Here is a 14,705-nt window from a genome sequence, read left to right as displayed (position 1 = left end):
ACGGGAATCCTTGGCAGCAGAAAGAGAGAAACGCAAGTGCAAGGTGCTGACGGAAAGCGGATCTATAATGTCATTTTGCCTTTTCATATTTCCATCACAACTATGCAATTATGATTGGATTCCTCCCCAGTTTCTTGGCAGACGTGGTAATTCGAAGCTCGTTACGCGGGCCGCGTTGGAGGTCAGAGGAAAGACGGTCCGGGAGAATGACCTCAGCTGAGCAGCATGGTCACGCGGGCTGCTCGGTTTGTTAATCTTTAAGCGCCCCACAACTGCTACGCTATAGGGCTCAGTGCCAGGGTACTTTCCTTTGCTCACACCGACTCGGATGAAAATGGATGTAGAGAAATCAAAGCCCAGATGGGCTCTAACACACAGGGCATATCCACTTTCCTAAGGGCTACTTTCCCACACACCTCCTTGACCGTATGCAGGAGAATGAGGGATGATGCTACATTTTGATGTTACCTGACGCAGCGGAGGGCAGCCGGCTCTCAGTGGAGTCCAACATGAGGGCAGATTAATTCATTATCCTTTAACAGGGGAGACTTGTGGCTGAGGAGTTGATCCTGGAGGTCTCATCATCTATGAGAGTCTTGAAGTAAGACGTACGAATAGCTAAACGCGCAGCTGAAGCAATATAATTAGAATTGACATGCTGTTTCTTAGGCTTTGTGTAGCGTGGGGCTCTAAGCTCTAAGCACTTTGCATCTCAAAGTCGCCTCAATGGACCTTGTTCTCGTTCATTCGTCGTTCTTCTTTTTTTTATATTGTCCAGTGGATGAATAGGGAAGAAATTTAATCACGCTTCAAATTAACAAGACAACAAACAGTATTAAGTATTTCCAGGACGCCCCTGTTTCTAATGGCTCCCAACGTATCATGTTGTCCCCAGTGTCCCGGAGGAAGACACACATACCAAACACGGAGCAAGTGCATAATTACTCGTGCCACTGGAGTCGCACAGACGAGACTGATTTTATGCCACTGCGTCGCGGTGTAGGTGTGCATTAGCCATGTTTCTCCATGCATCTTAATCCTAGCGCGTCCCTCAGGGGGTTTATCACTGGTCGAGTGTGCCTGTATGGATTTCAGTTTGCCTTTCTACTAATCGATGTGCATTACTTTTTTCACTTCCTGAATTCAAACCCATCTAAAAATTCTACTAACTGAGCAGTTAGTTGAGTGGACCGTTCGCTTTTGAGTGTCAGCAGCAATATCTGCATCGCAGTCCACTGAAATGATCAATCTTTATGTTCCAGTGTGTTTTTTTTTTTTTTTTTTAGGTCATCAAAAGTAAATAAGCTGTCAGTGGGATGAAGTGGGTGTCAAATCTGTATGAATAGAGCGTGGGGAAACGGACGCTTTAGGGCCCAGTGAGTTCCCACTCTGACATGGTTTAGAAGAGCTTAATTATAATAAGCTCCAGCATGGAGCAAGTGTTTGATGACTGGGGGGGAAACTTGGAGACAGTGACAACGGTCCAGCGCGAGCTACATGAATCGGAGATTGCTCTGCGAAGGGGCCGACATCAGATGTGCATTAGTGGAACACGGCAGGTTTTCAGCTGTAGCCGCCTGATTTCATGAAAAAGAAATGATGCCTGCCTCCGAAATATATTACACATAATTTAATTTCCGTTGTAGAAGTCATGAAGCTTCATGATGTTTTATCCATCAGGCAAACACGAACGCTTACTGTGTTTTTTCATTCATGTTTTATAAATGCGTGTTATTTTTTATGAAAACAATAAATCCTGCCGTAGATCTGTATGTCCCAAAAGCATTTGTTAATCACAGTATTGTTAATAAATGATGCAATTATGTTTAGCTAACTGTTTTCATTATGTTTTGGGAATGAATATTGGAAAAGAAAATTGAGACAAAAGAATACTGAAATAAATAAGTAAATGCAAAATATATCGATAGTTTTTACATTCTACAGTCAGAATGATTTATAATCTATTGTCCAGGCTCAGGCTGTTTAACTCCCTTTTCCCCGTGGATATTAACGTGCTCGCTCACTCACTGTTTCTCCTTCTCACTGCATAGCAAAATAGCAGGGGCCATTGTCTAATTTTTCATGAAGATAGCTGTTTTATGCTAATCTGACAGCTGCATTTATTTTCAGCCCTTCTCACAAGCATTTATTTCCCAGTCCTCATTCACTCACACAGGTATGCACACTTTCCACAAGCAACAATACTTTTCATGTCCGAGCAGGAATTAATTGAAACGCCCAAATAAGTCTAATTGGAGAGTAATAGGCACTTATTTGATTGACCAAGCACTGACAGCCCTGAAATGGTGAACCTGAGCCGTTGCTTCATTCAGGAACATGCTCCCCCCTTTATAATTAACCACTTGGCAATATTGACTTATTTTCAACCAGCAATTTGACTAGTTCACCGTAATAAGGCTGCACGGCTCTTTCTCACTGAATAGCTACGTGATTAGAGCCGCTCTTCCCATCTACCAGGTCACGCTCAAACCTTTCATACGGCTCCGACGGACAATGGGCAAATGCAGCGAGACAGGAAGTAGCTGGTTTAGAGGTCACAGGTAGGGCATAATTGGATCAGTCAGTCAATAACGTTGCCGGCTGAGTTTGCCTTTGCTTTGAGGTGCCCGTTTTGGCATGCTGGTTACCTGGGACATGGCTGCAGATCCACTGCACGTCATTTGTGCCTCCCCCGTCTAGAGGTGAAGCGGGCGATAACAAAAAAACGGAGTAATCGTGGAGCATTACATTTTCCGCAGAATTTTCCCATTCTCATGAATTGATATTAGCGCACTCAGACGGGGCTGAGAGCCGTTCAAGAGGAATGTGTTGCTCGGTGCTTTGCAAAGTCATCACTCAGCACAATGAAACACTTCACGCTGGCGGTGCTCCGTACGCATCGGCATCCGTGCCGGCTTTTTTGTCCATAATGCTGTGTTGTGTTGTCAGTGGCTCAATCCTCACACAGAATTGTAAGAGGGAATCGACTCCTTTATATGTATCTCTGCTTTTTTCTTTCTTCCAGCTGGAACAACATACATTTTTGGGCGCGATGGCGGACTGATCACATACACGTGGCCCCCAAATGACCGTCCCAGCACCAGAGCTGACCGGCTAGCCATCGGCTTCAGCACACACCTGAAGGACGCTGTCCTGGTGAGGGTGGACAGCTCCTCTGGTCTCGGAGACTTCCTGAAGCTGCACATTGTAAGTCAACCAGTGTTTAATAGTGGTCTTTCAAATTAAGCACAGTAGATTTATAATATTACATTAGAAGGTCCTAAACAAATTAGCAGTTTTATCGCAAATGTATCTGTCCCATGTTTTGCTTTTCACGCTGATTTGCAGTGGAAGAGACAATTTTGCATTCACCAAGCAACAGTTCAGTCATAACCTAACGACATGTGAACATTTCTTATTTACTGCAAAATAACCCGTGAGTCGTAAGTGCCACGTGCACGCCCCATGCATGCTCATTTAGTTTGTGTTGGTTTGATCCCCTCCTCCAGTCTCTGTGTTATGGCCGCCGTGTGTGCAGGAGGAAGTGCAGTGATGCTGGTCTGTTGCATACTGTGCATATAAAACCTGGATACATTTTATTTTGGGCTCCCCTTCCTCTGCCCTGCTGTTGGTTAGCCACAGTGAAACAACATATAACAGTATCTTTTTTAATAGTTTGTTATTTAAGATGATTCATTTTAGTTTTAGCTCAAGTATGAAAAATACTTTACATTGGAAGGGAAAACATACATAAAGTTTCATGTAAGAGTTTGCTAAACATAACTGGCTATAGCAAATTCATGGTGAAGAGAAAATTGCATTGAATACAATTCCTTGGTATTCCAAAATAGGACAAAAAGGTGTCCTCGAGTAGGAGTCAAAACTTTCCCTGCCATGTTTGTTGCCACGTTAGATACGAGAGTTCAGAAGCAGCTAACCGACCCTCTATCAACTTCTTAAGTTGGATTAAAAATTTCCCTGCGCAGAGAAGGTACTTCCTGGTGCTCAGCCTGAGCTTGTGAGGGTGGACGGACTTTATTGCATGTTTGAACATCACGGACAATGTGGGGAATATTGTTTCACATTCAACCAAAGCAAATGTAAAATAGGTCAATCGGTCAGGTAAACACGCGAGCTGTAAGCGGCGGCACACGTGCACATATCCCGGACAGACCAGCCCCCAACACATGACTACACTGATGAGCATAAAGGAACATTGCACACACACATACACACACACAGAGAAAAGTTCTAGATCAGCACAAGCTTACAAACATGAAATTGGTCTTGAAGTTTTCCTCAACCTCAGCTGCCCACACACCGATATTCACGCAGCGAGCACACAGTGACATAAGGAGGCCTGTCCCGAGGCCGGGGAGCGGCCGTGATGTTGCTCCTATGAGACGGCTTCAGACTTTCTCTGCATGGATTTGCTTTTTTTCAAGGACCAAGTGATTTTCAACCCCTGGGTTTCATTCTGGGGTAACCGTCCAATTTAAAAAGAAAATTCGACCATTCTCACGCACATCATTCATCACCCATTCCCACGCAGGGGACGCAAGGGACATCTTCAAACGGACGTAAATTGGAACGCGGGTGCGAGAGTCTGATGTGCTCTCTCAGATGTTTAAATGCTCCACTAAGATGCTCGTGTGTTCTGCAGCTTTCTGGGCTCCTGCCCGCCTGCATAAAAACACCTGATCTGGGATGAAACAGACAATATTTTCTCTTTGCTCTACTTTCACGCGAGTGATGAAAGATGTCCGCTCTAACGATCTGCACAGACAGAGCAACTTTTTTAATATTAAATGGCACTACGGGGCTTTGCTGGGTAGCTCATCCCAATGCGGCGCTGAATTAATATACATACAAATTTGCTCGCTTGTATATCACGCACACTTGCCAAGTTATTGCTGAACAATTCCCCCACTTTTGCGTTTGATTTAAATATTATGGGGAAAATAATTTACGTCCTTTCTGACCAGAGGTGTATTCCTAGGAATAACTGTACACTGCAACTTACTAGAAAGCTGTGAAACATGTGAATATTTTGAAATATTTTTGCTGTATCTCTGTGTCTGCTCTGGGGCAAGTACTCAAAGAGAAGTTTGCCCAGGGAAGACACACGGCATACTACTGATGAGTAGCAGAGACGTGAGCTGGAGACGTGAGAGAGGGGGAATGCTCACGGTACAACAAGGCAGAGATCACACAGCTTACAGGAGATGCACGTGTGGCCCCGTTGATGAAATGTGCAGCATTCCATTGATATTTTACAGAGAGGAAATGTTGATAAGGCCTGTTCTTAAAACAGGCAATGTGTCGCCGCCCACATCAGTAGTCACTCTGAATGCTTCATATTTGTGTTCCTGCACATTAATCCCGGGGCTTTTTGCAATGTTGCATTACATTAGAAAATGAAAGAAGTAAGGGGGAAAAAGCGTAGAAGCATGAACAGAGGCATAAAGGTCATACAGATTTCTTGCTCATTTCGTTATTTGAGTTGAACAACAAGGCTGTTAAATACACAAATATCACAGGATGGGCGTGTATTACACGTTTGTATTTTGTATTAAACAGTGAGTTTCCCAATGCTATCAATAAAACACCACATTCAACTATCTGGCAGATCATTTTCTGATCAAACAATTGTCATTATGTTTAAACTGTTAGGAAAGACTTTGTTACAAAACATAATTGCTTTTGTTATTTAATTGGCATAAAGGATATAGTTTAAGCTTGGTGATGCAGTCAAATGGAAGAATAGCAGCAAATCAAATCACAATAACATTATGAAATTGTAGTAATTGATACAAACCATCAAGATGCATATTTCACGCTTCTGTCCTCTCCTCATTAATAGCAATGGGAAGGACGGGGTTTACTGGACTCCATTAAACACAATGAGCTGTGCAAAATGTGCAACGTTGCTTTTTTTATGGAAGAATTGCAAAACTCAGTTAGTCACCTGCAAAACTGTATTTGGTTGCATTGCATTAAATATCATTAATTGTTTCTACAAGCTACTATTGAGTGAGGTTGTTTCACTAATCTTGGGTAAACTTTATTATTTTCTCAAGTAAATTAACGTTTGAAGTGGGCCAGACTGCCGATTTCCATTATTTAACATATAGAAACACATTATGGAAATGTTTGTGTATTCAAAAATGCAGACTTGCCCAACAATATGTGATGATGATGATGATAATTCCCAATGTTATTCCCCCCATTCCTTCCAGTTACCTCAGCAAAGAGCACAAATGTGTAAGGACGAGTGTATCTTCAGCTGTATGAGATGGGATTAGACCAGATTTCATTATTTAACCCCCCCCCCCCCCCCCCCGCTTCTCCATCTTCTTCATCCCTCACCCCCCTAATCTCCTGCTCCCATTTCATGATGACAGGAAACCCAGCGGGGCTTGAAGGACGCCATCTCATCTCACACTCTCAAGAGGGAATTTTCTGAGTAATATGTGGAGACTATGATTTAAATGCACCTCAAAGGAATCCTTCCCCCGCCTCTCCTGTCTTCTGTCGCAGATAAAGACAATGACTGTGAAGTCAGTGAACCATCAAATGTACGACAATCACTTTCCTCAGGCTCATTACTGCAGCGCGCATGGAAGAAGCCCCAAATTCATAATAATGCCTCCGCCATTTCTCCAATTACGATGGTTCTCCACAATCCCTATCACTTTTTCAGAGGTTGATGAGGCTACTTTGACAAGTATCCCACGTGGACTCAAGTTGTGTCTATGGATGTATCTAAGTAATCTATTAGTAATTAATTACTCTGTAGTTGAAAGTCAAATCCAGGGAAATATTCACAATGGCATTTTGCAAAACAGGGAATTGTGGATGTGATGATCCTGCGTGTTTGCAGTCCAGTAATCCATACAGAAGGATTGAATCAACATTTACTCAATGTGGGTTATGTTTACTCTGTTAAACATGTTAACACATTCACTGTGTAGTTTATATATACATTAAGAATATAAAGATATAAGTGGGTTTTACTTTGATGTTATTAAAGTATGTTATCCACCCCCCCCTCCCACCCCCCTCCCCCGGAAATTGGAAATCCATCTGTATATTTTTTAGGAAGCCATTTAGTAAGTGAAGTGGAGGCTTTGCAGTTGTTGTTGTTGTTGTTGTTTTTTCTTCCTTTGTTGTTGTCAGTGAGCAGCGGTGACAGTGACTGTCAGAGGCTCTTCTCTCAGGCTGGGCCCCAAGGAGACCAGTCAGCTCGTATTATGCTGGTACTCAATCCCTATTCCAAGCACTTTCTTCTTTCTCTTCGTCTAATTGCATGCATCCCTTTAAAAAAGCAAGCAATGAAGGCGCAGACAGGAAAGTTAATATATTCCATGGAGGGGGTGGTATAAAAATAATGACTTCTCTGGTAGAGCATTGCTCCCCTTGGTCCTCCTTTAGCTGACTACTAAAAAAAGGGAGGTATTTTCTCATGGAAGATACCTTTAATTGCAGTTTCTACTCTCTAACCTATAAATAATGTCATATAGCTTGAAAAGCCACTCTATAATATAACCTTTTATAAGCTTTTGCAGTTCATCTTACTCACATTACTCATGCACAATCAAAGATGTTATTACGTGAATCCTGTGCATGGTGCTTTGTTGCTACAGGTGAGAGTGGTGCTGCTGGTCTCAGGTGAGAACCGGTGTCACGCTATCCCCCGAACTCCTATTAAAATGCCTGTCCGGGGAAGGGATCTTATTCTCATGCAAGGCTCCTGTTAAGGTTTCAGACCCAGTAATTGGCTCTCAGGTTTGCTCCCCATGCTAACATGGAACACGCCTGCATCAAATACCCGCAGGATTACAACTCGCATGTGTTGTTACCCGGCCAACGCACATCAATGAGTTATCAGCACACCTCTAGAGCAACTGACAAATACGAGGTGATTATTCAAGTACAGCTTGTTTATATCTTTCGGCAGCTAAAACTATACAGATTTTAACCTACGTGGACAGTTGCTACTTCAAGCAGAATGATTAAAGAAAAAAGTACAAATTTAAAATATGGCTTAGACAAAGAAGCCGAACTGAAGTGCCTTTGTGTTAAATACACAGTGTCCAAACAGAGATTGGTTCCCCATGACATTATTCATATTGAAGTGAGACGCTCCGGGGAACAGGCGGTAGGAGTAAACACATCCATTTCACAAGTGATCGGACTTTTCATAGTTTGTTCTGACACAAGTCACTCTTACTTCTCGAGTTTCCTCAGCTCACTGGTACAATACCTGCTACAATAATCCTCCACTTCAAAAGGTAATAAAGCAACACAGCATGTGATTTGTGAATCATCAGTAGAATACCGTGGATGGTGAGGCGCTCCATCATTTTTTCAAATTTTTCTTCTGTTTGGACACCTTTTGTTTTTGCTAATTTTATTCAGGATTAAAATTTTTGGTGAATGTAATGCATTTTTCCCATTTGTCTCTTTTTATTCCTTGTGTGGGATCAATTAGATGTAGCTGTAATCGTAGCTGCATGCATATATATATATATATATATATAAAAACAGAAAAACTCCACGCTCCGCCACATTTAAATTCAACCAGATGCCGTTCTCCTCTTCCCCTGCTTACACATCGTTTCACTGAGTGTCAGTGGAACCAGAAGTGCCATTTGCGTGTCAGTTTGTTTGGCAGTTTGCGCTGCAGTACGTGGCAAAGCCGGGCTTAACGGCACTGTAATGCTGAGGTAATAGTTGACCATGACGAGGAGATGGCAGTGAATGGCATGGAGGGGGAGCTTCATTCACCTCATTCAGCCCCCCCCAATCGTTGATTCAGTCACACAAACAAGGCAGCAACTGTGGAGGATAATGGACCGTAACTATTTGAACGTGTTCCTTTTCCTAGAGGAATAGCATGCAGAACTTGTGACGGCGAAGAATAGTAGTGGTACTGCGCTGGTAAATATAGCATTGATTTCATGTCAGCCGTGACTGATCATGCACAAGCATGCAGTACGTGAGAGCGGATGGCCTCCTTTTAGTCATAGAGGGGGCAGCCACTCCGCTCGGGTGATGCACCTGACCTCAAAGAATCAAATCTCATCATCTCCATATTGAGAAGGGACAGCGCTAGAATCACCATTACTCATCTTTCAATTCAAATCATTTCTCAATTTGTTCAAGCTCTTTGCCACTACAAAGCCAAGTGGTCCATGAAGAGGAAGGAGTGTGTGTGTGTGTGCGTGTGAGAGATGTGTGTGTATGTGTATTTTGAAACGGAAGGACAATAATGTGTCTTCACTTTTATTAGTATAACAAATCACAGTGAGCTTGTCATTCTCAAAGCCGTACATCAATATATTTTATAAGCTTTCCTCATACAGAGCGATATTGTCATGGATAAAGTGGGTTAAATTTCATTGCTAATGTTACACTGTCACACGTGTTCGCTTTTCTTCCGAGTTACCGGCTTAAGAGCATCGGCTATCTATGTGTTATGACAATTCAAAGGGATGAATTTAGTTTGTATTCACTCAGCCTTTCCCCTCGATGTCCCTGTAAGCACATTAGCCCATTAACGGTTTCCCCCATTTCACATTTTAAGCATTCTTTAATTGTGTGTGGTTTTAGAGGGAGTTTGTGTGCGTTTGGGACTGGAGCATTGCTGCACGGAGTCATGGTAGTTGTTGACTTTTGACACAGCTGCCCCGGCCCTCGGGGTTGGATAAAAATAGTCCCACTATTTCTCGCTCCATTGCAGTGAGCCAAAGTACATCATCTCCCAGCTAAGGCATATGGAGTGGTGCATTTATTTATTTTTTTCCCACTTTTTCTTCAATTTTGGATATATTCTTTCCATGTAAACCTCAAAAGAATACATGTCAGGGATAAACATTTTTGATATAATTCAATTGGAATTGAAGTCGAATAAAATAATAATTACTCATTTTTTTAACTAAACTAGTAAATAAACTAAGCTCAATCAGCTCAATTTCAGTAAACAGATTCTCCATACGTAAGCAGCAAACAGAGTAAACAGGACAAGACTCGTTAACAAGCACTCTATAGTTACCGTTTGTCGTGCGGATAGTTTTGCCCGATGCCCCCAGAGGATCTATCTATCATCTGATTGACAGGTGATGGGTTCTGATATTAATCATACGTAGATGCAGCAGGTGTTTGAATAACATGAGTGAAAAGCAAAGCGTAGTTGTGGCTTTCATTTATTCCATTAGGGAATGAGACTGACTAGCTTTCCCTTTCTGAGTGGGGGCTAATGAGCCCAATGTCAACTTTATGACTTGTTTTATTCCGTCCAGCCAGATTCATTTAACATAAAAATGATATGAAAATTGATATAATGGACTAGAAAGAATGTCAGCTAACAGCTGTCATAAAATGAACCCAGAGGCTCGAAGCTTAGAAGCTCTTTTTCATAGAGTTCCAAAACCAGTTTAATCTTCTTGTAAAAAATGGAGAAATATGCACAATAGCTGCAGTGTCCCTGCAATGTGATCACTCAAAAAGTGAAATTACCCATTTCAGTTTGACTTTAACACTTAAGGGAAGAGTATTTCCTGAAAAAAAAAAAAGATTTGGACTAAACTTAAATTAAACATTAATTAGACATTAAAATCTTAAACATGTGTACTTCCACACATACACTGTGTGACAGCCGGTACCCAATGGTGTTTAACAGGCTGAAATGACTTATACAATTACTTACACATATCCCCGGCAAAGAAAAAATCTTCCTGCTTGTTTCTCAGCCAATTATTTAATATTCGTTGCTCTTGCCCTGTTGTTGACGGCTTCCCCGGTGCTTTGTGTGGGGCTGCATGAAATATCAAACAGACGCCTCGCCTTGTTCTGGTCAACTTAATTACCTTTTTCAGTTCTGCACCGCTCTCATCTCCAGCCCCTCGTGCCTTCCATCGGAGTCTGTTTAGAATATAATTCACATACACGCATGCTGTTTTTAATTATGTGCTGCCGTGGAAACATTGCCTCGCGTGCCACAGCGGGTGAAAACCCTTGTTTTGTTTTATTCGGTGGAGGAAAGTGTCTGTGCTCTTTGTGTATTCCAGGAACAAGAGAATTGCTATATTTTTACATTTTTACAGGAAGCTGCAGGTTGAGAGGAGACGTAGCATGCGGGCGAACTGAAGTGCGGTACAACCCGAAACCGATTGTGACTGGGTTTGTTTAAACGGGGAACTATATCCTCCTTCAAAGTACGTCTCGGTTTCTGGGAGAGCAACCACATTGTCAGCAGAAACACTCACCTCCCTCTTGTTCCTTTTTTATGAATAATGGATACAGTGACCCTCCCTGTGTCCCCCATAGCTACCAGTCAATGATACCCAGCTTCAACTCAAAGTTCATACTGAGCAGAACTTGACATTCAAGATAAATATTACAAGAGACAAATCTCATTATTATGATGTTATTGCTCTTATGGCAGTTTGTCTTGTTGCTGAAAGACACGACTCTGGCTTGCATTACAGCCGAGTACTCTGACAGAGCCCCCGGTCACAGACACGCTGTTCCATAGCCTCATCAAAGGGATTGTGTGTGTGTGTGTGTGTGTGTGTGTGTGTGTGTTTGTTTGTTTGTGTGTGCGTAAAATGTGCACGTGTGCATAAAAATGTTCCTTCTCCTCTCCGCTATAATAAGAGCTGTGCTACGAAGGCCAGCAGTGCTGCTTGTGCCAGGGCGAACAGCCCCTGACGTGTCAGCAGCTCACACGTGCACCGCACTTCATACAGCAACATCAAACAGACGGGCGCATGTTGGTCCTTTTGTCCTCTTCCATCCCTCAGGTGAGCGCATGAGGTGGGAAGAGCACGCGTGGAGCAGTGGCCTCATTCTGCTCACTTTATCAACCATGCAGCGCACTTTAGCTCAGTAGAGATGTTGCAGGGAGGAGGTTGTGTTTTTGTTGCAGTGAATGTTGCACCGTAGAATCAGTGTTAAACTTGTTAAGCTCATTCCGCGGGGGTTCCAAATGGCTGGTATGTTATGTTATGGTTTGGAAGCAAACACCTTAACAACAGCAATTAAAAGTGCATGTGAGGCCTTTATTCGTCCTAATAAATCAGTGTCAAGTGTCTTCTTCTCCTTAACTCTATAATTTACCAGTACATTTTGTGAAATAGCCCCGTGTGCGACAAGGAACTGCTATAAAAGACGTAGAAAATTGTTGTGGGAATTCTATGTCTCTGTTGAATTGAGACTGAGCTGAACGCCCAAGTTAAAGTTTTAATCTTCCTTAACCACTGAAGCGTTATAATGTCTGATGAAGTATGAAACCAAAACATCTACAGTGTATACTGTGTTGCCTTCATCTCTGGGGGAAATTCAAAAAACGTGTAAGCAGCAAAGGGCAGTTAATCGTAATTAGATGAAATAATGTTTTGTTTTACGTTTGAGAATATCTCATTAAAGTACTGCATCAGTACCAAGAGTGTCCACAAAGGCCAGCCTTGTATTGTGATATATACGTGTACTCGGTCTCCCTTCCATCCGAGTTGAAGATTCTGAGGCAATTACAGGTCAGAAAGCCACAGTCATTCATATGAAAAATGCTGTTGAGCGCCAGCCAGACCGTCTGTGTGTGTTTGCTTTTTAATCCATAAACATCCGTGGCCATTATTATGGTAGTTGCGAGCTGGAAGTAATTGTATAATCATTACCACTTCATGAAATCTTAATAGGCACTGAAGATTGGACAGCGTAATGGCAGGAGCAGGAGAAAAGTTTGTGTCCGTGCAGAACTAATCTGTCTGTGCTCCACAGTGTGTCGATGGCTGTTTTAGTTTCCACCAGAAATTTTGCACGTCAATAATAAAGACGTATTACAAACTTTTACTCGAAAACTCTTGAAGTCAAGTTGCTTGTTGAAAGATTAAAAGAGGCTCTATTGTGTAAATAAACGCTCGCATATAATTGAACGTCAAAGAGGGCGGCTTGACATTTTGTCAAAGGTGAAACCTGACTGGTTTTCTCTCTCTCAGCCCCTCGGGGACTTCCTAACGCACCTTGGAAAGAGGAGCACGCATTCGAGAGGAGAGGAGCACCAGTGAACTACTCATCCGCAGGACCTTATCGCCCTGTCGTATTATTTCAACACAAAGGGCCGCAGAGGGCTTATCTCACGATAAGGTCTCCTGCCACAAACACAAAAGGAAAGACAAAAAGAAGGGGTGCGAGACAGAAATATGACAAAGCGGAGCAAGGCTCCCTGTGTATGTTGGCCTCTTATTACCTTTCAGTGCAAGATGACTGATAAACCCAAAAGACAATCGAGAAGGGAAAGAGAAAGCATGAAGCCGAAAAGATAAAGAGTAAAGGACCCAAACATGTCATTAAAGGAAAAGCCCGATGTTGGCACAGGGGGGATGAGTAGGATAAGATTCATAGAGGGCTGCAGTTGTAAGTTGGTAAAAGGACAAGAGCATCCGATTTTCCATCCGTTCCACTCCGATATACTGCGAGAAAACCGACTGACATCTTGTCAGGTCCATCCTGGTCCTCAGAACCTCTGTGTGCATCTATTCTTAGCCGTCTCACCCTCAAATAAACAATATAATGCATCTATGAGTGAGTCTCATGCAAACACCCATGGTGGGTGGTGGGACATCTATGGGACTGGTCCAGGAGACGTGACTTTTTCCTTGCTCTTCATCCCGATGGGCTCTGTTTGCAGTCAACAGCGAGAGTGTGAATAGTTTTACAAAGATAAGTGTCCAGGAACAGCACGCGGTACCTGCTTCCTCCTCCCTCCCTCCTCGGCTCTGCGCTCCACTAGGCGGAGTTGCAGAGCAGCTTGGACACAGAAGTCCAGACAGTTTCTAATGCACAACATTAATCATCACGGCAGTGGTGCTGACCACCCTGGGCTGATGGCTTCCCCCGTTATAAAGTCCGGAAGAATGCTGAGCCCGGGCCGCCCTGAGATTAGATCAGCTCAGAAGCGTAAGGCAAGAGATGAGTCGGCTGAATGGTTCTGTCACGTTGTTGGCCCATTTTTGAGTCACACAGGTGTACGGTGGTTTACAAAAATATTATGTAAAGACTTACTTTCCATTCCGGTAACTGGGACTTATTTTTCATCATATCCAGATAATAACTACAATGACTGCACAGAGCTTCAGTTATGCCCGGTTGTTGTGTAAGGCTTTTCAGGGAGACATTTCAGTCGCCATGAAATCTTGATTTATGTGTAATGGTTCTGTGGAGGATGACAGGCCGCCGCTCTTGTGCTGCACTGAGCACCGTGAGTTTTCAATTGTTCAATAAACTCATCACTGGCCTCATAAAGAAAGCTGACATTTACAGCAAAGTGCAAACGTCAAGGAGTTGAGTGTGATAAGATCGTGGTGGTGGAGATGCTGTTTTAGCCCAGCCACCTCAAGGAATGAATAAAAGAGCAGCAAACAAAGTCAAATTGTAAGCGAGAAATGCAGACAGCATAAAATAAGCAGCATTGTGAATTTAATATTAGCCCGGCATCGACGAAATTCTTTGCATACAGTGCAGATTTCCACCGTGCTCACTTAAACTGGTGATTTATAATGCATCCAAAAAGTAGCTGATAGGGCCAATGCGACAGGCAGTCTGATAATGTAGATCTAATTAAAACTCCCACAGTGGGACCTGAGCGTATGTTCCGGCCGACCCACACACACCAGGCACAGCCGTGTCCTCATTAGCACCAA

At 42.9% G+C, this 14,705-nt stretch overlaps 1 protein-coding gene across 50 annotated transcripts in view; it reads left to right on the top strand.

The window, feature by feature from the left end:
• Positions 1-14,705, top strand: part of LOC120820365 (neurexin-1a) — a 192,650-nt gene that overhangs the window by 125,452 nt on the left and 52,493 nt on the right. For all 50 annotated transcript variants that reach the window (XM_040178031.2, XM_040178030.2, XM_040178038.2 and 47 more), the window contains one exon: positions 3,026-3,207. In XM_040178031.2, the coding sequence (XP_040033965.1) occupies positions 3,026-3,207 (182 nt within the window). The remainder of the gene's footprint in view (positions 1-3,025; positions 3,208-14,705) is intronic.

Source organism: Gasterosteus aculeatus, chromosome 6, assembly GCF_964276395.1.
Source record: "Gasterosteus aculeatus chromosome 6, fGasAcu3.hap1.1, whole genome shotgun sequence".
Taxonomy (NCBI): domain Eukaryota; kingdom Metazoa; phylum Chordata; class Actinopteri; order Perciformes; family Gasterosteidae; genus Gasterosteus; species Gasterosteus aculeatus.
Note: the sequence above shows the minus strand (reverse complement) of the source record. Positions and strands in the feature narration are given on the sequence as shown.